The sequence below is a fragment of the Protomyctophum bolini genome, assembly GCF_963924005.1.
Source record: "Protomyctophum bolini genome assembly, chromosome: 22".
Classification (NCBI taxonomy): domain Eukaryota; kingdom Metazoa; phylum Chordata; class Actinopteri; order Myctophiformes; family Myctophidae; genus Protomyctophum; species Protomyctophum bolini.
Window position 1 is genome coordinate 27,618,810 of NC_137883.1, and position 22,500 is coordinate 27,641,309.

At 42.7% G+C, this 22,500-nt stretch overlaps 1 protein-coding gene across 1 annotated transcript in view; it reads left to right on the forward strand.

Moving 5' to 3' along the window:
- Positions 1-838: 838 nt before the first annotated feature.
- tcf4 (transcription factor 4) overlaps positions 839-22,500 on the forward strand; it is a 201,220-nt gene continuing 179,558 nt past the window's right edge. The window contains 3 exon segments of the mRNA XM_080756623.1: positions 839-1,461; positions 2,544-2,582; positions 5,018-5,093. Of these exon segments, the coding sequence (XP_080612749.1) occupies positions 1,390-1,461; positions 2,544-2,582; positions 5,018-5,093 (187 nt within the window). The 5' untranslated portion in view covers positions 839-1,389.

Genomic DNA, 22,500 nt, shown 5'->3' on the forward strand with positions numbered 1-22,500 from the left:
ATTTTCCATTTAGATGCAGTGGTTTGCTAAATTACACAATCCTTACCCTCATGGATACATTTTACACTAAGGATTTTCCTCTTTTCTTTTTTTTAGTAAAGAAAAACTTCATTCCGTCAGCAGTTTCTGCGAGACACTCCTTTCGGCAAGCGACACAACTTTTAGTGTCTCATACACAACACATCATGATCTCACAATTTATCCCCGGATACCCAGCAGAAAAAAATAAAAAAGATAAGTAAATGTCCATAATTGTCAACGGGATCAATCAGATCCATTATATAGCCTACTAAAGCCACTATTTCATATTTGGAGAGAGGGATTTGTGTTTTGTATAGGCTGGCTACTCTCGTAAAAAGTCGTAATGCCAAACATTCTAGCCTACAATAGCAGTAGTCTATATAGGATATGTAAAATGTAAACAAAGCTACACACTGTCACTCACTATAAGTAAGGTGGGTTCTGACTGGGTTACGAACTGGGACTATGGTCGACCACCGCCCCCCCCGGCTCAACTCCTTCAGTCCTACCTCCCTTCATACCTTTGCTGCAACCGGACTTCTTTATTTAACAACAGTTCACGCATTCCATTGACATATTTTAAACATGTAATTGTTCCTATCAGCACCAGTAGCCCCCCCTCCACCTCCATGGTGATATATATGTATTTTAGTTTCTCCCCCCATCATCGCAGCTGTGTGTTATTATTATTTAATTAATTGATGATTTCCACGCGGAGGTTTCGTGGCTTCTCTTTCCCTGACAGAAACAGCGCCGAGGCTCAGGCTGCTGCTGCTGCTGCTGGTGGGCTTCAACTCGCGGCCGGGCGAAACACTCACTCGCTCGCACTCAACAACACAGTTACACAGACACGCGCGTTTACTTGCTTTTTATGTTATTTTACCCTCGAATTCAGGAGCTATAAAGTATACAAATCGCTGTTAAAAACACCCCGGCGAGCCGAGGAGGAGCGAGCAGGAGGATGTGTGTGTGTGTGTGTGTGTGAGAGAGAGTGAGAACATGAGGGCTCGGACCTTTTTAGCACGGCAAGCTTTTATCTGCGCGTCTCTCTTGTTTCGGATTTGGACGGTTGTTTTATTTTAAAACAAAAGTCGGGAACCAGGAGTGGCTTTTTTTTATATTATTCTTTTTTTCTTTCAAGGGAACCCCTCGGAGGTGGTGGTTCCCCTTCCCTCCCTCCCTCCCCACACACACCCACCTCTGACCGGACCGGACTGGAGCGGTCCCGCCAGTCAGAACCCTTCCAGACAGTGTCTTTTTAGGACAACTACCACCAGGACATTTTTTTATTTTGTCCGTGCGCGCGTGTGTTCCGTTCCGTCCCATATGTTTGTAGGCCTACGTGTATAGGTGCGTTGTGGTTTTAAAATGCACCATCAACAGCGGATGGCGGCTCTGGGGACGGACAAGGAACTGAGCGACCTGCTGGATTTCAGCGCGGTGAGCATGCAGAGACTGGTTGCCTTTTTTTTTATTGTGATACCCCTATAGTCTATTTATGACCCCTATAGTCTATTGAAAAGTTTGTGCGTGTAGCCTGTATAGAATCAGTTTGTTGTTGGGACTGTACACGTGCAAAATACCCCCAATTCAACCCCGCTGTTTAGTGTCCGCAACTCCGCATTCGGTTGCATTCTTGTACACTCTGAGTTTCACATGCATTAAATAGACACTGTGTAAACACAGTTTTTGTTGCTGTGTGCTGTAGTAGCGGAATGTACAAAGTAGGCCTAAAGTCCGTCAACAACACATACAATAAGGATTAGTCTAAACATCGAAGAAAGCTTTATTGCTGCTAAGTAATAGGAATAATTCATAGAACAAGGGGCGAGTTTAACGGCAGCGTCAGTCTGGCTTCAAGACTAAGACTATTCTAGTGCAATTCTGATTCTGTTCATCGACAGACAGACAGACAGACAGACAGACAGACAGACAGACAGACAGGACCATATTGATCTCCGTGGGAACATTTAGGTGTCATGCTGCGCTTACACACAGCTGTGCAAATCAATTGCTGTTAATAACCTAGATCAATATTACACCTGTCTGGTATCAGGGTGTCGGGCCTGTTGTTTCACTTTCTGTCATTTGAGTAGGCCTATAGTCTACACATCGTCAATCAATCAATCAATCAATCAATCAATCAATCAATCAATGACTGTGATTAAGTCTATTTGTATAGCCTGATATGTGTCCAAAGGCTACTATTGGCATATCTCACACACACACACACACACACACACACACACACACACACACACACACACACACACACACACACACACACACACACACGCTCTCTCTCCATGTATGCCAATAGTAGCCTTCATATTTCACTGTGACACACAAGTGTCTGTTGAACTGTGTTAAATGTATTGACTAGAGATTGAAGGATAGTGTAAGACATAATAAGAAATGTTGTGTTTTTATTTCTGTTTTCATTGATCAAAGTCCATTATTATTATTATGCATGTTTGCACAGGATTGTGACGTTTTGCATTGGTCATTTTGTTGTCTTATAGATGCGAAACAGCGATTTGAAAATGTTCCCCAACTCAATGGTAGTATATTTCATTTTTAAATATCTTTTCCTCTCTTTCATTTTATTATGACTAAATCATATTAACATTTTTTTTGTCTTGCAATATACATACATACATACATACATACATACATACATAGATACATATCTATCTATATATAATAATGCTTTAATGAGAATGTTTTATTTGATAAGTTCACATTTCAGGTCCACAGCTGCTTCTCAGAGTGAATGGTGTTCATGTCTTAGAAAAATGCATGAGAGAGAGAGAGAGAGAGAGAGAGAGAGAGAGAGCATCACACTGTGTGTCTGTGTTAGATGAGGCAGGAATTTGTGTGGTTGAGAAACGCTGTTAGAAACTTAAACTGCTAGAAGGAAAGGAGCGCCTCCTCCCCTCCGCTCCTCATCTCCTCTCCTTCATACCTCTGTTCTTTATTCCTCTCCTCACTGTCTAATGTTTCCACCTGCAATGTGTACACATTGCATCCGTCCACAGACACCTGTTATCATTTCAGCTACTGTGTAATTATGTCTATGACTCTCAAAGTATGTTATAATAAGCATAGGCCTACTGATACTGCCAATTGCAAATAATCAGAGGTATTAATAACTATTGATGATGAATGGACCATTATCCTTCCCACCTTGCAGTACATTTTTAATGCTATTGATTATTTGGAACATAGTTTAATGAAATTGCAAGACATTAATATTAATGATAATAACACGACAAAACTTGCTACTTTGTGATTGATCACAATTATACAATTACAGTACACTGTTATGTTATTAATACATGTTGTTGATCACTGATAATTATCAGCATAACTAATCACAAAACATATAAATTGATAACCATAATTGTTCCATGATGCATGCTACTAGTAAGCTATATTGTTAGGGATCGATAATTCATACTAATAATGTATTGATAGTTATGGCTGAAACACAGCCCTTTCAGACAGTGTGTCTGTCTGTAAGGCCTTGATTTCTTGTATTTAACAATGTGGTCACATTGTTTTCTACACTCTAAACACTTTGATATTTATTGCACCTCTCAAGGCCATTAAACCCTTAAGCACGCTCATGTTATGTAGGAGATATTCACCTTTCATTCATATGTTGTATATTTTTTAGGCTTTTCAATGGATTTATCTATAATTGTTTGTAAATTGATTTCTAGATATACATTTATTTTCAGTTTGGTTTACATACAGTACACACACACACACACACACACACACACACACACACACACACACACACACACACACACACACACACACACACACACACACACACACACACACACACACACACACACACACACACCTGTCTGTCTGTCTGTCTGTCTGTCTACACACATACCTTATACAGTACATACACTATCTATACAATGGAGGCATTTAGCTGACACGCTTATCCTTTTGATAGATGTGTACAAGCATGCATGTCTTCATGTAGTGTACAACATGGATTTGTGTCAATAAAAACTCAATCAATCATTGCAAAGTGTCTTGCGACGAGTTACAATGTCAGACGATGTTATACTCTTAATAGACGAGGATGCATTAATAACGTGTTCTCTCATGTAGCATTTCAGTAGGAATTACAAAACATTGTTTTGAAATACCTAGCCTTTTCTTTTTCTTTTGCTCCAATATGAGTTTATCTGAAAATGTCCTCTTGTCTTTGTAGTATGTGTGTGTAGTGTACTGTGTGTGTAGTGTAGAACTCACATGGGTTATAACACTAACCCAATCATAATGACTACATGAATGAATGAATGAATGATTGTTTAGATCTGCCCTGATGCTAATGTAATTTTGCAGATGTATTTGTCCTATAGGTGTGTTGACAGTAGACCTACAGTATACTGCAGATGTGTTAGTGTTTTACAATGTTTGATTAAATTAAGTCACTGCGTTTCACACACAGGTTTGTTGCTGTTTATATATCTGTTGTCTATCGTGTATGGTATGGCGTGTGATGTGTATGGAGGGCTGCACAATTCAGATAATTCAGCGTCAAATGTGAAATATACACAGTAATTTAACCAGTTCGGGCATTTTGACTGTGTATGCAGGTCATTTTGTATAGGCATATGCCATGGATTTCTGCCATAAAATAAACTGAAGACCTACACACCATGCCCATGATACCTGGTTTGTATGCAGGAATGGTCTTACAATTGTCTCTGAACAAAGCCAGAAAACACCGTCAACATACAGTGCAAATTAAGCAAAACACACGTCGCTGACGTTCTGTTTGGAAACAAAACAAATGAAACGAAAGCAGCCTGTGTTTAATTGTGCAGCCCGTAGTGTACGGCAGGTGATGTTTACTGTAGCGTGTGTGTGTGTGTGTGTGCGTGTGTGTGTGCGTGTGCATGTGTGTGAGTGAGAGAGAGAGAGAGACTAAGACTAACATGGGTTTCTGTGGTTCTCCTCCTAGATGTTCTCACCTCCTGTTGGAGGAGGAGGGAAGAACAACCCCACCTCCCTGGGGAGCGGACATTTCTCCGGCTCAAGTACGTCATTCATTCATTCATTCATTCTCTATCTCTCTCTCTCTCTCTCTCTCTCTCTCTCTCTCTCTCTCTCTCCCCCCCCAGATTAATATGTTTGGCCACCGATCTTTAACCCATTGTGACCCGAGGCCGATGCTACAGATGCCTTCTGAATCAGTAGTTCTCGCCCTTTTTTTGTAATTCAAAATTTCTCTGCATTTTCCAAAGATGTTCAAAGATAGCAGACGAGCTCGCAGCGGTTTTAACGGGTTAAATGGCCGACTGGCGAAGCTCCATAGGAGCTTGTTAAACTGAATTTGATGCTACAGGGAACCCCTTCAAGGACCCCTGGGGGTCCGCGAAGCCTACTTTGAGAACCATTTCCTGGAAAGTATGTCTCTGTACCCCTCCACTCTTTCTCTCTCTCTCTCTCTCTCTCTCTGTTGCAGAGTCTGATGTTAAATGACGTCACAGTGTTTCGCTGTTTGCCATCACATTTTAGTTTATAGTTTCGTTTATTTCTGTCTTTTTTTGACAGTGTAGTACAGTACATTTCAATATGACACATGAAAGTCATCCGAAAAGGTGTAGGCTCAAGCTGACGCTTATTTTGCCTAATAAGCTTTAGCTTCAGCCATTACTTTCAGGTGCTATGTTTAGTAAGCCATATTGTATACAGTGTCATAGTCAGTATTTTCAGTGTGTGTGTGTGTGACTGTGTGTGTGTGTGTGTGTGTGTGTGTGTGCGCGTGTGTACGAGGGAGAGGAGGTGAATGTCATTTGACTTTTTGTACCCCATGTAAAGAGGACAGAGCTTTTCGGTGGATTTAAAGATTGTTGTTAGAATTGCTGTATTTGAATACATTTCCAATTGAACTATAGCTAAAATGTAACTACATCTCATTTCGCCTAAATAACAGTACTTTAGGCTTTGGTAATTATACATGGAAGAAAATAAATAAATGTTCCAGCATGCCTCACGTCGATATTTGCATGCACACGCCGTTTGGGAGCCATTTTGTTTGTTGTCGCCATACACAGAATGAGACAAAAAGAGACGATGTTTACTGGCTCTGTCGACGTTGTGTCGTTGGTGTTTGTGCGGTGTGGGGGTCATCGTTGTTGTTTTTTTGCTGGTGTGAGGTGCCTGCAGGTCTGTGTTCAGGCTGTTCAACTGTTACAGTTTGGAAAAAAGTGTATTTTCTTTTCTGTGTCAAGGTGTTCGGCTGGTGACTGCATTTGCTGCTCCGGTTTGTTTTTTCGTAGTGATCACAGTGTGTACACAAAAGCACACCAACGTACGCACGCACGCACACCCAGTCACCCTGCTGTGTCTTTCTGCAGGCCTTGGCATTTTGATGAGTTTGGTCCCTGTTTGTGAATGCAGCTAATTAGAACTCTGTACACCTACAGAACTAAACCTCATAGTGAGTGGATGTGCTGTGTGTTTGTGTGTGTGTGTGTGTGTGTGTGTGTGTGAGAGGGAGTCCATTTCAATGCACAGTATAGGGTGTGTGTGTGTGTGTGCGAGCATGTGTGTGTGTGTGTGTGTGTGTGCACGTGTGTGTGGGTTTATTTATTTAGCCTTAAAACCAGCAGCTCTTGTGAGGATCTCACCAAAATCCATCTGTGCACATCGGCTATGGGTTTTATTTTACATTTTTGTAATTTAATTCATTTTGACGTCTCTCTCTCTCTTTATGAGCAAAGCAAAGGCATTCACACGCACGCACACTCACAGAAACACACACACACACGCACATACGCACACACACACACACACACACACACACACGCACGCGCGCGCACACACGCACACAAATAATAATAAAAACACAGCCAGGCAGAGCCAACTCAGCCTCTGCCAATGTTCCGCGTTAAGGAGAGGAATTTGGTTGGAGGCAGATAGCGCCCAATGGCATGCTTTTATTTTTGTTCACTTTAATTGGCATATCCTATTAAGTCACACTTAAAAGGGGCATGTTTTAATAATATTCCCATTCCTGATTTGATGTACCTTGTACAGTGAGAGAGATAATGCACTTCCACCGTAACACACACACACACACACACACACACACACACACACACACACACACACACACACACACACACACACACACACTTCTCGGCGGCTTGTCTCTATTCACTCGAATCGGCCTCCGTTACGCCTGTCAGTCAAGGAACGACTGAGTGCATTCAAAATAGAGATGGAACAAACGTCACTTAATACAACTGTTACCCTCCCACCTTCTCTGTCTGTCTGTCTGTCTGTCTGTCTGTCTGTCTGTCTGTCTGTCTGTCTGTCTGTCTGTCTGTCTGTCTGTCTGTCTGTCTGTCTCTCTCTCTACCCCCTCTCTCTCTCCCAGCTGCCAAATGAGTGTTAAAAGCATGTCATTTGTCCATCAAAGCAGAGTGATTCATACAAAGAAAGAAAAATAAAATAAAAAAATCCAGTCATGCCCTTAATGTGCCATGGATAAGGATTACCAATAGACGTTATTAGACAAATATTATTAGCTCCATTTGCCTTTTCTAATGCTAATAATTTCGAATGCTAATAATCACTGTCACTAATAATAATTTCAAGGTTTGTTCAACGTTCTAATTAATTCATTTTTTATCGCGCTAATGCTCTAATATTGAAGTTCCATAATCCGCTCCACGTTTGGAATCATTCACACAAACACCCCCATGCATACTGCTCAATGGTTTGATCCGATAGGGCCCTCGGCCGGTGGGTTTTGGTGGGTCTTCAATCAGTGAATGCAGATCGTTGTGACGGAGGTGGATATCACGTTGTAATTAATAATTGAATGTTTAAAGACGTAGACAGACTGTCTTTACCACCTCAAGTTAATGAACTCATCGCTTGCCAGATTCAGATCTTAGTTGGAAAACAACTACCAAATCAACGAATATGGCATAATATCGGCAGCAATCACTAACTTGTCAACATTCATCCATCTTCAACCGCTTTTCCGTAGTCGGGTTGCGGGGCAGCTCCACCAGAGAGCTCCAGACTTATCCATAGTCAGGTTGCGGGGGAAACAGCTCCACCAGAGAGCTCCAGACTTATCCGTAGTCAGGTTGCGGGGGAAACAGCTCCACCAGAGAGCTCCAGACTTATCCGTAGTCAGGTTGCGGGGGAAACAGCTCCACCAGAGAGCTCCAGACTTATCCGTAGTCAGGTTGCGGGGGAAACAGCTCCACCAGAGAGCTCCAGACTTATCCGTAGTCAGGTTGCGGGGGAAACAGCTCCACCAGAGAGCTCCAGACTTATCCGTAGTCAGGTTGCGGGGGAAACAGCTCCACCAGAGAGCTCCAGACTTATCCGTAGTCGGGTTGCGGGGCAGCTCCACCAGAGAGCTCCAGACTTATCCGTAGTCAGGTTGCGGGGGAAACAGCTCCACCAGAGAGCTCCAGACTTATCCGTAGTCAGGTTGCGGGGGAAACGGCTCCACCAGAGAGCTCCAGACTTATCCGTAGTCAGGTTGCGGGGGAAACAGCTCCACCAGAGAGCTCCAGAATTATCCTTAGTCAGGTTGCGGGGGAAATGGCTCCACCAGAGAGCTGCAGACGTCACTCTCCAGAGCAACATTAGTAACTTCCTCCTGGAGGAAACCCGAGGCGTTCCAAATGAGTCGATTTAATACCTCAATCCCATCCTTAAATTGGTCTGCTCCGGGGGTCTCCTCCCAGTGGGACGTGCCTCGAGGACCTCCCTATAGGGAGACGCACGAGAGGCATCCGAACCACCTAAGCTGGCTCCTTTCCAAGCGAAGAAGCAACGACTCTACTCCGAGTTTCTCTCGCGTGACTCAACTTCTCACCCTATCTCTAAGGTATAGGCCTATCCCTCAGCCACGCGTCGGAGAAATCTCATTTTGGCCGCTTGTATCCGCGACTAACTGTAAACTGTTAGCTGTTGTTAACTGTTAATTACTGTTAACAACAGTAGTTTCAATTCTGTGAACATTAAGGGATGTCATCATTATAACCAAAACAGTGAAGCTCAACATTGGAAAGACAAGAACCCCATTGAACAAGGAACATCTAAACCGTATTTTGTTTGCGCGGCTTACTACGGTATGAGTTAACATCACTGTCGCAAGCCTGATCTTTCATTGCACGTGCAAAAACTCCAATGGAAAAACGGGATACTCTCTATTTAAAATGAAAATGATGATGATGATGAAAATGTTTGACTTTTGACGTGCGCGCCATGTTCTGTGGCGGTGTTGTGATTCTGCAGGCAGCAGGCTGATAAATATACCAAATTAAACCTTAGTGTTTACTTATATTTATATAGCTTTGTGTGTCCTGTAATCCGGCAGTTGTCAAGTGTTTTGCTATGATTTCTCAAATGATTTTAATTAATGTAACCGTACAGTATCGTTGCTTATCGTATGTGGGCATGGCACTATGTGTGTTGGTTTTAAGCCAACGTAAAGTCGACATTTTAGCATCGTAACACACGACAGTAGTTTGATTCATCATGCACTGGAAATGGAAATGGCAAATCTTTTATGCTATTTGTATTGTTATGAATTCATGAAAAACTAAATTCATACATGCAAACAAAAAACATACTTCTCGAATCTCAATTATTGATTCGTCGAGGGAGTCATTGATAGAATAGCCACTAAGAAGATAGTGGATCGTTGCAGCCCTATAGTTGCCTCACATGTACACGCAAAGTTTGTTCTGTGGACATGAAACAGGTGCCGGTGGACGTTATTGTCCTTGTGTTGTTTTGTCAGCATTATTTTTAGAAGCCATCCGTTACAAACCTGGAGACAGTGTAATACCATCGTGCAAAACACTTTGCCTATAACTACTGGATGGTGGGTAATACCAACAGCACAGTGCCGCGCGCTTTCTGACAGCGACAAGAAGGTGTCGTTAGCAAAATGATGTTTGAGTTTCCTCACACACCTGTTCCTGTGGGCCGCAACATTCACGCACAGTGCACCTGCATGTATTGTGTGTGTGTGTGTGTGTGTGTGTGAGCACGTGCGAACGAGCCTAATGTGTGTGTGTTTTGTGAGTCTAATTACCCAGTCCTTAAAAAAAAAGAAAGAAAAACAAATAGACAGAAAACATCAAACTGCTGCCTGGCAATTACCAGCATCGTTCAACAACTCTCTGCAACAACAACACAACTCCAATTAGGACACGACAACTCTGCTTAGGGAGAGACTGTGTGTGTGTGTGTGTGTGTGTGTGTGTGTGTGTGGGGGGGGATGCATGGATGAGTGTTTGTATGTAAGCGAATGGTAACTTGTTTCGTCTGTGTGTGTGTCATCACAACGTCATCACATTCAAATCCTCAGTGTTCAGTTTTCCATTTTGTGTACACTAAGAATTTAATTGACTCTGAGATCTGTACTCTGTTGGAACGCACGCACGCAAAATGTGATGAATGGAACTGACGCAGTATACATTAAGTTCCTCTTTATCTGTATCACAAAGAACAAAGAAAAATACCATGGCATTGTTTTATTTATTCGTTTATTTATGTTCATTTGCATTTATGTTTCCATTTAGTCCACTTGCAATATCCTTGTGGTCCACCAGTGGCCCCCGGGCCACAGGTTGAGAACCCCATGTCTAGAATGTACCATGTTCATGTCTGTGGGGACCAGGGTGAAACCATCTGGCTAAGCTTCACTGGGAAGGGGGGTGGGGGGTGCAGAATGGTTTGTCCCGGCTTTTGTTTCATACTTTCTCATTCCCTGGCACTGCCAAGTGTGTGTGTGTGTGTGTGTGTGTGTGTGTGTGTGTGTGTGTGTGTGTGTGTGTGTGTTGGGGGAGGGAGTGCTGGCTTGCAAACATCCATTCCCTTCCCCACACACACACACACACACACACACACACACACACACACACACACACACACACCGTAAATTGTCTGGAACACCCCTAGTGCCATCTGCTCTAGTGATGGGCCAAGGTGTGTGTGTGTGTGTGTGTGTGTGTGCTTGCTTGCTTGACTTTGTGTTTGAGACAGAGAGAGAGAGAGAGATTTTCTGTATTTTGACAGCAAATAAGCATTCCCAGCATTATATTTCTGTACAATAGACACAGCCTCAGATCTTAAGACCCTGTCCATATAAACTCTAGGGTCCAGAGGAATAGTCAGCAGTGTTTATAAAGTCTAGGCAGGGGTCTGTATGGAGAGACAGAAACCCCCCCTAGAAACTGAATGAAACTGTGAATGTGATGCAGATTCAACCCTTTCATAGATAATTTCATAGTGTATTTTCAGATATTTCTAACAACTGCAACCCACAATGCTTTTACCTTTTGTAGGCCTAGATAAAGTATCTTCGCCCAATATAGCCTACAAGCTCACAATACGTTGCAGCTGCTACTTCCAGCAAATGTCTTCCCCCAGGATAGGGATGCTAGGGTTAAAGTTAATGTAAAAAAGAAAGTACCTATCACACATAGATTTGGCAGCCCCCTTGTAGAAATGTCTGACCCCCTGTTGAAGATAGGTTTCTTTCTAAATTGACCAAGGAGACCACAATGGGATGTAAATGTAAATTCCCACCGAAAGGAGGTGTCATTCAATGCCGCCGTTGTCTCTTTTTCTCCAGTTTGTACATTTTGTGTTTGTATTTGTTGATGTTTTATTGCGACCGTAGGTCGCATTTTCTATGAAAACCTGCATTTCGGGGCCCGTCCCTGAGTTAGTCACCCACGCCTCCATATGGTCACGCCTCGTGACATGACGTTTCCATATATTGTCACGCCTCGTGAAGACCCTTAGATCTCCATATATGGTTGTCAGTTCATCGCGCCTCGTGACACGCTCCATATGTCAATCTGACATCATCAAACCCTGTACACTCAAGACACACTCCATATATGGCCAGTACATAATTCATTCCATATGGTTATCTGACCCCCCCCATGCCAAAGCACCAGCGCTTGCCCAGCAGTATGCTGTCACCCAGGCAGACTGCTGGGCATGCACACACACACACACACACACACACACACACGCACACACACACACACACACACACACACACACACACACGCACACACACACACACACACACACACACACACACACACACACACACACACACACACACATATACACACACTTTCCAGGCTAATGCTGCCCAGTGTCTCTACAGTCTAAAGCCCACCAGACTAAAGTCTAAAGGTGACCATGGTGCTTTTAAATGCTAAATTTCTAACAAAGACAGCAGTATTGTAACTTGCTTTATTTTATTTTATTTTAAATAGTGGTTAACAAAGTTGTGTAGAGAATGGTTATAGTACAGTTCGTGTGTGCGTGCGTATTTGTGTGTGTGTGTGTGTGTGTGCGCGCGTGTGCGCGCGCACGCAATGTGCAATGTTCCCAGCCCTGAGGTCGCGTCTGAGACACATGTGGGCTGACCTGAGTAGATCAGCCTGCTTTCCTCATTGGCTGAAGAACATCTGGCCGTGTGTGTGTGTGTGTGTGTGTGTGTGTGTGTGTGTGTGTGTGTGTGTGTGTGTGTGTGTGTGTGTGTGTGTGTGTGTGTGTGTGTGTGTGTGTGTGTGTGTGTGTGTGTGTGTGTGTGTGTGTGTGTGTGTGTGTGTGTGTGTGTGTGTGTGTGTGTGTGTGTGTGTGTGTGTGTGTGTGTGTGATACCACATTGATCTCCCCCCCAACATTCCACTCTGTCAGGCCTCTGAATAGCAAGCACTCCTCAGTCCAAACATCCCCCTTCTCTCTCCTTCTCCCTCCTTCTCTCTCCTTCTCTCCTCTCTCCTTCTCTCCTCTCTCCTCTCTCCTTCTCTCTCCTCCTCTCTCCTTCTCTCCTTCTCTCCTCTCTCCTTCTCTCTTCTTCTCTAATTCATTCTCTCTCTACTGTACCTCTGCATCTCTTTCTTTCCTTCCTTCCGCGTTCTCCCATATGTTCTCACTTTCTGTGTTTGCATCGTTGTTTCTTTTCCTCCCTCCCTCTCTCTTCGCCCGTGCTCCCTCCCTCTCTTTCCTCTGTCTTTACATCTCTCCATCCTCCCTTTAATCTTTTGAGCTCCCTGTCATACTCATATTCTGTTTGATCTCTCTCTCTCTCTTACACTCACTCATTCTCTCTGTCACGCACACACACACACACACACACACACACACACACACACACACACACACACACACACACTGTTTCTCCTCTAAACCCAATCTGTTGTCGGCGTCTTTTTTATAATGGAATTACCATTTGTGTTACAACACAAGATGACAATGTAAAGGTCTTTTAGCCTCAATGCAGGCTTGGTTTGATCACATGTAATAATACACTGAAAACCTCTGACCTCTGACCTGCACACCTGAGCTCTGACCTCTGACCTGCACACCTGAGCTCAATGCATGTTCCTGCAGCAGTATGGACCACTAACTCTGCAGGCTTACGCACGCACGCACACGCACATACACACACATATGTGCGTGCGTGCGTGCGTGCGTGCGTGCGTGCGTGCGTGTGCGTGTGCGTGTGCGTGTGTGTGTGTGTGTGTGTGTGTGTGTGTGTGTGTGTGTGTGTGTGTGTGCGTGCGTGTGTGTGTGCGTGTGTGTGTGTGTGTGTGTGGGTGGGTGCAGCGTAACATGAAACCAAATGGACTCTTACGGGGGCCATTATAGAGAATGTAGAAGCATTGTTTGCCTGTTGTCTCTCCTATGGATGGATGTTACCAACATCATACAGCATGGAATAGTGGACAAAATCTTTGTTTTGGGTTTGCGAGGCTAAATCTCATCAAATGGTGGTCCGACGTGGTTCAAATGCATAACAAAATAATGGGCCTTGATATGAAAATAATTGAAAACAACTGTATTGAAAAAAATCATACAAAGTTGTGAGGTTTCTGTGCCCAGGTTAATGTAAAAATGTCCCATACTGTTGGGTGGGCCGTTCATAATACAATTCAGGCTTGAAGCTGTGGGCCGTCTAAAATTCACCCCAGGGACACATTTGGCCCGCGGGCCGCACTGTGGACACCCCTGCTGTACAAGAAGACAATAGAAGCAACTCCCCACTTCCTCAATAATACATTTCCTTCACCGACAACTTTGGCTTACATGGAAAAGGATTCTCTTCTATTCTATAGCCCACCGGTTCTCAAAGTCGGGACCCCTAGGGGTCCTTGATAGGGTCCCAGTGGGTCCCCAGTCAAAAAATAGGAACCGTATAAATAAGCTGCTATTTTTTGGAAGAATGTTGACAAATCTTCTCTTATGGGGGACCCTAGGGCAATAGTAGGGCATGCAGGCTGGCTGGCACTCAATCTTTTCAAATGGGTGTCTGTGGGCAAATATGCATTGCATATCAATTTGGGCGTCCCTGACACGAAGATATTTGAGAACCACTAGTATTTTCTGAGTAGTGGGATGAAATGTAGGTCACGTTAGTGAAGGGCAGTGGGGTTCTCGACCTATTCTGGACCGCATGCAGGGCCCTAACAGATGGGTGGGCACATGCGTGGTCAGATGGGTGGGCTGCGTGCATTTTTGCGTTGGCAGCAAATTGTAGTTCGGCTGTTTGTAGTGCACGATTCGCTGTGGAGCCAAGTTTAAACCATGCAGGCTCAAGTGCATAGCCCCTCATTCAGCAGCTTGACTGTAATCTGATACAACAGTAAACATGAGAATGAGCGCGCACGCGCACACACACACACACACACACACACACACACACACACACACACACACACACACACACACACACATTCTCACAGAAACTCTCTCAAAGTGGAGCCTCTGTCTGCCCTCCGCCTTCGAAAAAGCCTTTTCCCCCCCTTTTCCTGTCTGTCTTCCTGCCCAGACTGCAGGTGTTCATGACGCAATAAAACAAGTAGTGACTCTTCACCCAACCTCTCCTCTCCTCTCGTCCTCTCTCCTCTCCTCTCCACTCCTCTCCTCTCCTGTGTAGACCACAGTTGTCCTGATAGTAATAATGTGAAATGTCGAGCAAGTGGCCCCTGTTCTCTGTTAGGCTAATGACTGGACTTATAGATGCTGACAGCCGCACTGACGCACGTACGCACACACACCATCATCACATACAAATACACACACATACACACTAGAGTGAAGGTTTCCTTTCTCTAAACCACATAATACATGTCTGGACACGCAGCACCGGTCCCTGTGAACATACGAGAGAGAGTAAACGTAAATGTCTATCCTACGGTGGAGTGTGTGTGTGTGTGCGCGTGTGTGTGTGTGTTTTAATGCCCATCTGTGTTTTATTAACTATTCTCAGTGTGGTGTCATGTGACAATCCCTTTCAGTGCATTTAGCCAATAGGACAACAGTCTTCTTTTAAACTTTTAAATTATTTTAATGTTTAATATCATATTCCCTCAAATGTATTTCAAATTTCGGTGATCCTAAATCACCACTCTGATATACCATGTCATTTATATCTGGCTTCTGAAGCAGTTTTAGCTGCAATACCACAATGTCCTGAGGTGGTGGGGGGCGATGATATGCAAATTATTGTATCTTTGAGGCATTATAAATGATATTATATTATATCATTTATAATACTGATGCTAGATAAACCCAGGCTTGTTTCCATTCCATGCCAGCTTGGAAAATCAACAATAAACAATGGCAGACAATGTAAACAAAGTGGAAATGCAAATTTGGAACTGAATACTGAAGAGGGGGATGAATTATACAAAGTACAGATGACATCACACGTATGACCAAATCAGTTGAGCTGTTCCTGAGAGCAATTTCCATAAAAGCCCCTATATGATGAGTACGTCATTTGTGGGGATTGAAAACACATAGGGGAGCGCAGAAAAGTTACATTTCATGTTGTAGGACTAGTACTATAAGTGATATAATTTTGTTAAATGGTTATTGGCACATTTGACTGTCAAGGTTTCAGCATCCAGGAAGAAACCCTAAATACAAAGGGAAGACATCCTTGCACATAAGAACCACACCAAGGGGTCTAATTAAGTAGTGTCACCTCTTCAACACACACACATTTGGAAAAAGTACAAAAATCACGGCACTCTATCTTTAAACATAATGCTGCTTTCATTTGTGGAATTTCTCTATTGCCTTAGAGAGTTTGTTCAGTAACAGGTGTCTCCCACTCTCTCCAGCTCTTTAGTAATCTGTGAATATATTTTCGGGTCGGTCTACGTGCGCGCATCCAACCAGACATCGTGTTGAGACACGTTGTGAGCTTGTTGTAGAATAGATCTGCTATTTTCATTTTGTGCAGAGGGAAACAAGTACTAGAGACCTACAGAGCCCTGTGGGACCCAGATCAGTGAAGGGGTAACTAAGTGGTGAGAGGGGGACACCCTCCCAAAATGGACTCAGATCAGTGAAGGGGTAACTAAGTGGTGAGAGGGGGACACCCTCCCAAAATGTGGATGTTCCGTCTCCTCATTGCATACCTTTGGTCTTTGCAGTCGTGTAAATTTGTACTACCATAAATCAAATTATTCAAAGCATATAGCTTGCTGCTTAGCAGAAATGTAAATGAAAACATAGCATATATTTTATAGCTATTTTTAAATATATTTTCGTAAACGACGAACAGATGACGGCTATCCTTTCTCGGCTTTCGGTAATGTGTAGCTCCAGACTCTATGTAGCATCCGGAGGTTGTGGAATAGTTGTGTGGGTGTACGTATGGGACACTGTGATGTGTGTGTGTGTGTGTGAAATACAGAAATGAGAAAAGAGAAATTACAACAGGAGAGGAAATGATGAAAGTGAGAGACATGCGGGATGGATGCATGGAGAGAGAGAGAGAGAGAGAGAGAGAGAGAGAATGAGAGAGAGAGAAGGAGTGAGCATGATGGGGGTCTTGGAATCAGAATGTTACCAGTTCAATCCCCTGCTCCTCATGAATGTGCCATGTACTAGATGGCTGATGTTAATTCTAATCTAATCTAATCATAGATAGATAGATAGATAGATAGATAGATTGTGTGCAGTTGTGTCTAAATAATGCAGATTTGTCTGCCCCAGTTCCATTAAATTCCACAAATGAAAGCAGCATTACGTTTAAATATTTAGAGGTTATAAATGAACGTCTGTAATGGAGGTATAGACAGCCATTAGGGACTGTAATTAGACATGGGGTGCAAACTGCACCCAACGTGGGAGAGAGAGAGAGAGAGAGAGAGAGAGAGAGAGAGAGAGAGATGGTTTTCATTCTCTTCTCACACCTGCATGAGATACAGTATAAGCAAGGAGAGATACACTAGAGGGTGTGTGTGTGTGTGTGCCAAAATGATAACGATCTGCAAACATAATGTAGCAGATCGTGTCTCACATGGTAGCATGGCAGTGCTCAGTGAAGCTAGCCAGTCAAGACACACTCATAAGTGTCTTTCTTGACATTCAATCAACAAGTCTATTGCTAGCCGTCCCTTGAAATAAGTAGACCCTCCAGAAAACTGTGGGCTAGAATCCTTGATTTTGTGGGCTAAAATCCTAAAAAGTTCAAACAAATATTCATATAAATGTAATATTAACGTGTGTGTGTGTGTGTGTGTGTGTGTGTGTGTGTGTGTGTGTGTGTGTGTGTGTGTGTGCGCGCGCGCACGCTTGTATTACTATACTTGTGAGGGTCAAACATATAGCACAATTTGAGAAATGGACATCTTGAGGACTATTGTCCTGGTCCTCACAAGATAAATGGTTGTTTTATGGTAAACTAAAAAAAAAGATGCTTAGCGATTACAATTAGAAAAAGATTCAGGTGACATTTATAAATTAGGTTCAGGTTAGTGTTTAGGGATTAGAGATGTTAGTCATTCCTGATTCTTAGTTGTTTGCTTAGCCCATCTACAAGCTCACAACGCACAGCGGCCCGTTGTGAGGTTGTAGATCGGCTATTTTCTGGCTTTTAATGGCCCAACATTGTGAAAATGGTATTTAGATAAAAATTGGCGCACTGAAATGTTGGTGTCCTCACAAGTATAGTGATGTGTGTGTGTGTGTGTGTGTGTGTGTGTGTGTGTGTGTGTGTGTGTGTGTGTGTGCGTGCGTGTGCGCCTTGCACCCACGCAGACATGCTAACTCGTTAGCGCTTTCTCACTTCCTCGTCCCCAGCAACGACCCCAGAATAGGATTGGCAGCCAGGTGGCAATCCCATGATGCATTGCTCCCACTGAAAAGCAACTCGATGGCTAGTGATGTCGTTAGGTGGAAGAAAAAACAAAAACAAAAAACCAACAAAAAAAGTGAATCCAGTTTATTTCTCTCTCTCTCTCTCTCTCTCTCTCTCTCTCTCTGCTTCTCTGTCATGCTCGGCTCAATATAGTTTGTTATTGGACTGATTGTGTATAATAAGTGGCTCTGTCTCATCTATCTATCTATCTATCTATCTATCTATCTATCTATCTATCTATCTATCTATCTATCTACAGTGTCTGTCTGTCTACTGTACATTGTCCTTCATTCCAGTGTCATGGCAGTAGTATACATCATGCTTCATCATGGCTAGTGTTACCGAGAAGCTTGAACCGGTACCGCTAAATTGTACCAATACCGTTTGCAGTGCTTTGTAACTTGCGTGAGGATTAAGGCTGATCTAGAATGATCACAAAGTAAGGCAGCACTGGCAGCAGGCTCTCAGAATGAAACCAAGTTGATGTACACTGGCAGCAGGCTCTCAGAATGAAACCAAGTTGTTGTACAATATTGTTCAAGATTGCCTCGGCAAAAGAAGACAAGCCTTTAATGTCGTGACTTATTTCTTTGTATTGAAAAGTATCCGTTCTGTTTTGGCACCGTTTAGGCACTGGCATCGTTTTAAAGGTACCAGAATGCTGTGTGTGTGTGGTACTGAACATCAAACAGGACAAACACATTACCAACAAACATCTGTGCGGGGCGCTACCATGTCAGAGCCTCACACTCACTCCGTCTGGGAAGTGTGTGTGTGTGTGTGTGTGTGTGTGTGTGTGTGTGTGTGTGTGTGTGTGTGTGTGTGTGTGTGTGTGTGTGTGTGTGTGTGTGTGTGTGTGTGTTTCTTCAATGAAAAATGAGGATTCCTTAAATGTAATAAGGGGGAAAAAATAGCAGATCTACAAACTGTCAGTGGCTATCTTCACTATTAATTAAGGCTTAAGTGCTTGATTAATGATGTATTTTTGTGCATTTGGGTCTCAGCTGAAACGGTTTGAGAACCACTGGCTAGGCTTGACTATTCTAAAAATGCATTGTAAACAGTTTTCCCAGATTGAACGGGCTAAAGAAGGAGTTGTACCACATGGGATTGACATAGAGTTATTGTCCAAATAGAACATCTACCCCCAGCATTCTAATACTTTAATCCATGTTGAATGGAATGACAGCTCAATGTCACATGCACATTTAATGTACAGAGATAAGCCTACTTGTACACTGTGGCATTATTCATCTTTATATACCTTCTATGAAGTGTAATGATGAATGGACGTTCATATACTTTGCTTTATTTGCTTTATCAATGAACATTCAATACATAGAATTGAATCAATTGAACATGATCTCATGTACACAAGTGTAAACATTTACTGTAAGCTGGAAGCTCATTTCCATCCGCAGTCCCACACATAAAACCACCACGACAACATCGACATGACGAGAAACAGAAAATACAACGTACATACTGCCTACACATAAACGTTACAAATACCATACCTACTGTAAGTCTAACTAACAACCCAACCACCTACTAGTCTAATACCTCACCAACAGAATATATCTAAAAGCCTATTTTGAGGCTTTCGTAGTAAATACCAAGAGGGAATTTGACGTATAAACTATGTCAAATATATTTTTTTAATACGTTTGGCTACATGGTCAGACTAGTCCAGGTGGTGAATGGTGATGTATCTTCTGTGACAGAGAAGCAACATTTAAATGATACACATTTATTATTCACAATATTGGATTAATAATGATGTGATATAACTCAAATGGGCCATTAATGGGCCTACCCCTGTCCTGTTTTATCTCTGGAGATATTTATACACATTCTCCACACCTCCTTCCTTTCCCTCCGTCACGTGTACGTCTCACATTCACACCTACCCTGCACACCTCTGGTCCACTTTATTAGAACCCTGGTGATATATATCCTCTCTCTCTCTCTCTCTCTCTCTCTCTCTCTCTCTCTTCACTTTCTTTCATTCTTTCTTTTCTTTCTTTTCTTTCTTTCTTTTCTTTCTTTCACTTTGCTTTCTATTTTTCTCGTTTCTCTCCCTCCTCCCCTTACCTTTCTTATTGTCCTATCTTTAATAGAGCACATAGTTTATATAACTATATGGCTCTCTCTCTCTCTCTGCCCTGGTTGTGTCAGTGTGAGAACGGAGTCCTGATAGGAGTGTAATGTAGCTGAACGCTGTTTGTCGGCCATTGTCCAATCGGCCATTGTAGTTGACACGACACTGACCTACTGCATTCTTCCAATATGAGCCCACATAATGTACGGTCACAGTTACAGAGCACACTGCTGCATCCACCTCATACATCTCAAGACACTTTTTTACTTCATGAGACCCCTCCCTCTATATCCCTCTCTCCCTACCCTCCCCTTCTGTCACTCTCATTCTCTTTCGCTGAGCGAGTTCTGGTCTGACATCACAAACAGCCTCCCTCTCTCTCCTTCCCCGTCTCCCTCTCCTTCCTACATGATCCAGACAGACAGAAAAATGCCTCCTGGTGGAGATTTGCACTCGGTTCAGAAAGTTACTCTGCACGACTTTCCTGTTTTAGTCCTATTCTTGTTCTTATTTTAAATGCAACTGCAATTGGAAGGTGGCTAATGGTATTGGTATCTTGCACTGAAAATAATTTCACCCACTTTATTATAAACTTCTGATGTGACAAAGTGAAGTTGGAGTTGGCGGCCTAGAAGGAAACTTGTTTTCCTGCCAATGTGATTCTAGTAGACACAATTTTTTAATGTAGTACACCTACAAACTTAATCAGTTCATCCAATTTGAATTAAACTTGAGTTGCTTACTCGTTTGTCATTAGTTTGCGCCTGCGGTCATGCTGTTTAGTGCTGCCCATATACTTGCAACCTATATTTTTCTCAGAATTCAGTCATTTCGGAATTATTTTGCCTCTTTGATCTTTATCCAGCCTTGTTGATGTTATATGAAACCTAGTGAATTAACATACTGATCTGCTTTATGATTAAAAACCGTGAAACCATCTGTGCCAAAAAAATAGCAGATCTACAAGCTCACAGTCGTCACTTAGTGTGCTTGTGCAGTGAGATGAACTCTGTGGATTGTCTCTGTGTTATTATTAGTGGGAGGAATTCACCTGAATCCCACTATCAGTTCCCCATCGTCACCACAGAATAGATCAACTGTTACATCACATACATATTCACCTTCCTGTACAGGTGTGTGTGCGTGCGTGCATGCGTGTGTGCATGCGTGTGTGCATGCGTGCTTCTGTGTGTGTGTGTGTGTGTGTGAAATAGGCTGCCCATTTGATTTATATATGGAGTATGGACACTTGCTTTACATCCAAACTTATGAAATATCAGCCTTTGGTGATTATCATGGCCTTGGGATATATCTGTCATCTTATTGTCCTTGTGTCTGGGGGGATATATCTGTCATCTTATTGTCCTTGTGTCTGGGGGGATATATCTGTCATCTTATTGTCCTTGTGTCTGGGCATCTGGGACACGTACGTTCATTCACAGACTTGTGCTCCGAGGCCTGGAATTGTGAGCGTTGCAAAAAAAACGAATGCAAAAAGATTTGGCTAAATAATAATAAATAATAATAATAATAATAACCGTTCTGTCTCAGCTATCATGGGCAGTCTGTCTATTCAGAGAAGTCGATGTTTCATTTATCCTAAAGATGTAAATCACCTGCACAATGTTTGTATAGTGTACAGTAGTATGTTCTCTGTGTTAATACGCATCTGCAACCTTCTTCTGATCAGTGTTTGGATCTGATATTATGCATTGCACTTTTTGTGCAGATACATACAAATAATTAAAATAGAACAATAACATTCTACATTTTATACCTCACCACTACCTTTTAAAAGGATATTGATATTGGCTTGCTTGTGTGTGCTTGTTTCAGGAGAAATTGTAATTGTCAGTGTGTTAAGTCAGGTTCAGTCAAATTGACAGTAATCAAAAATGACTTTTTACTTTACTATCAACGACATGGTCTCCACTCTAATGATCACACCCTTTCGTATGTAGATACAGACACAGTTGTGTACTGTGTTGCAGATTCAAGAGTTATAGTTATATATAGCCAAAATGTTAATTTATTTAACACCCCGACTTCTCCCATCCTATCAAATAGTAACGCCCAGCACTCGGGACGGAGATTATTAAAAGGACGGAGATGTATTGATATCAAAACCGATCGCATCGCTCCACAGGAGGGAACATTCGATGTCATTTCCATTT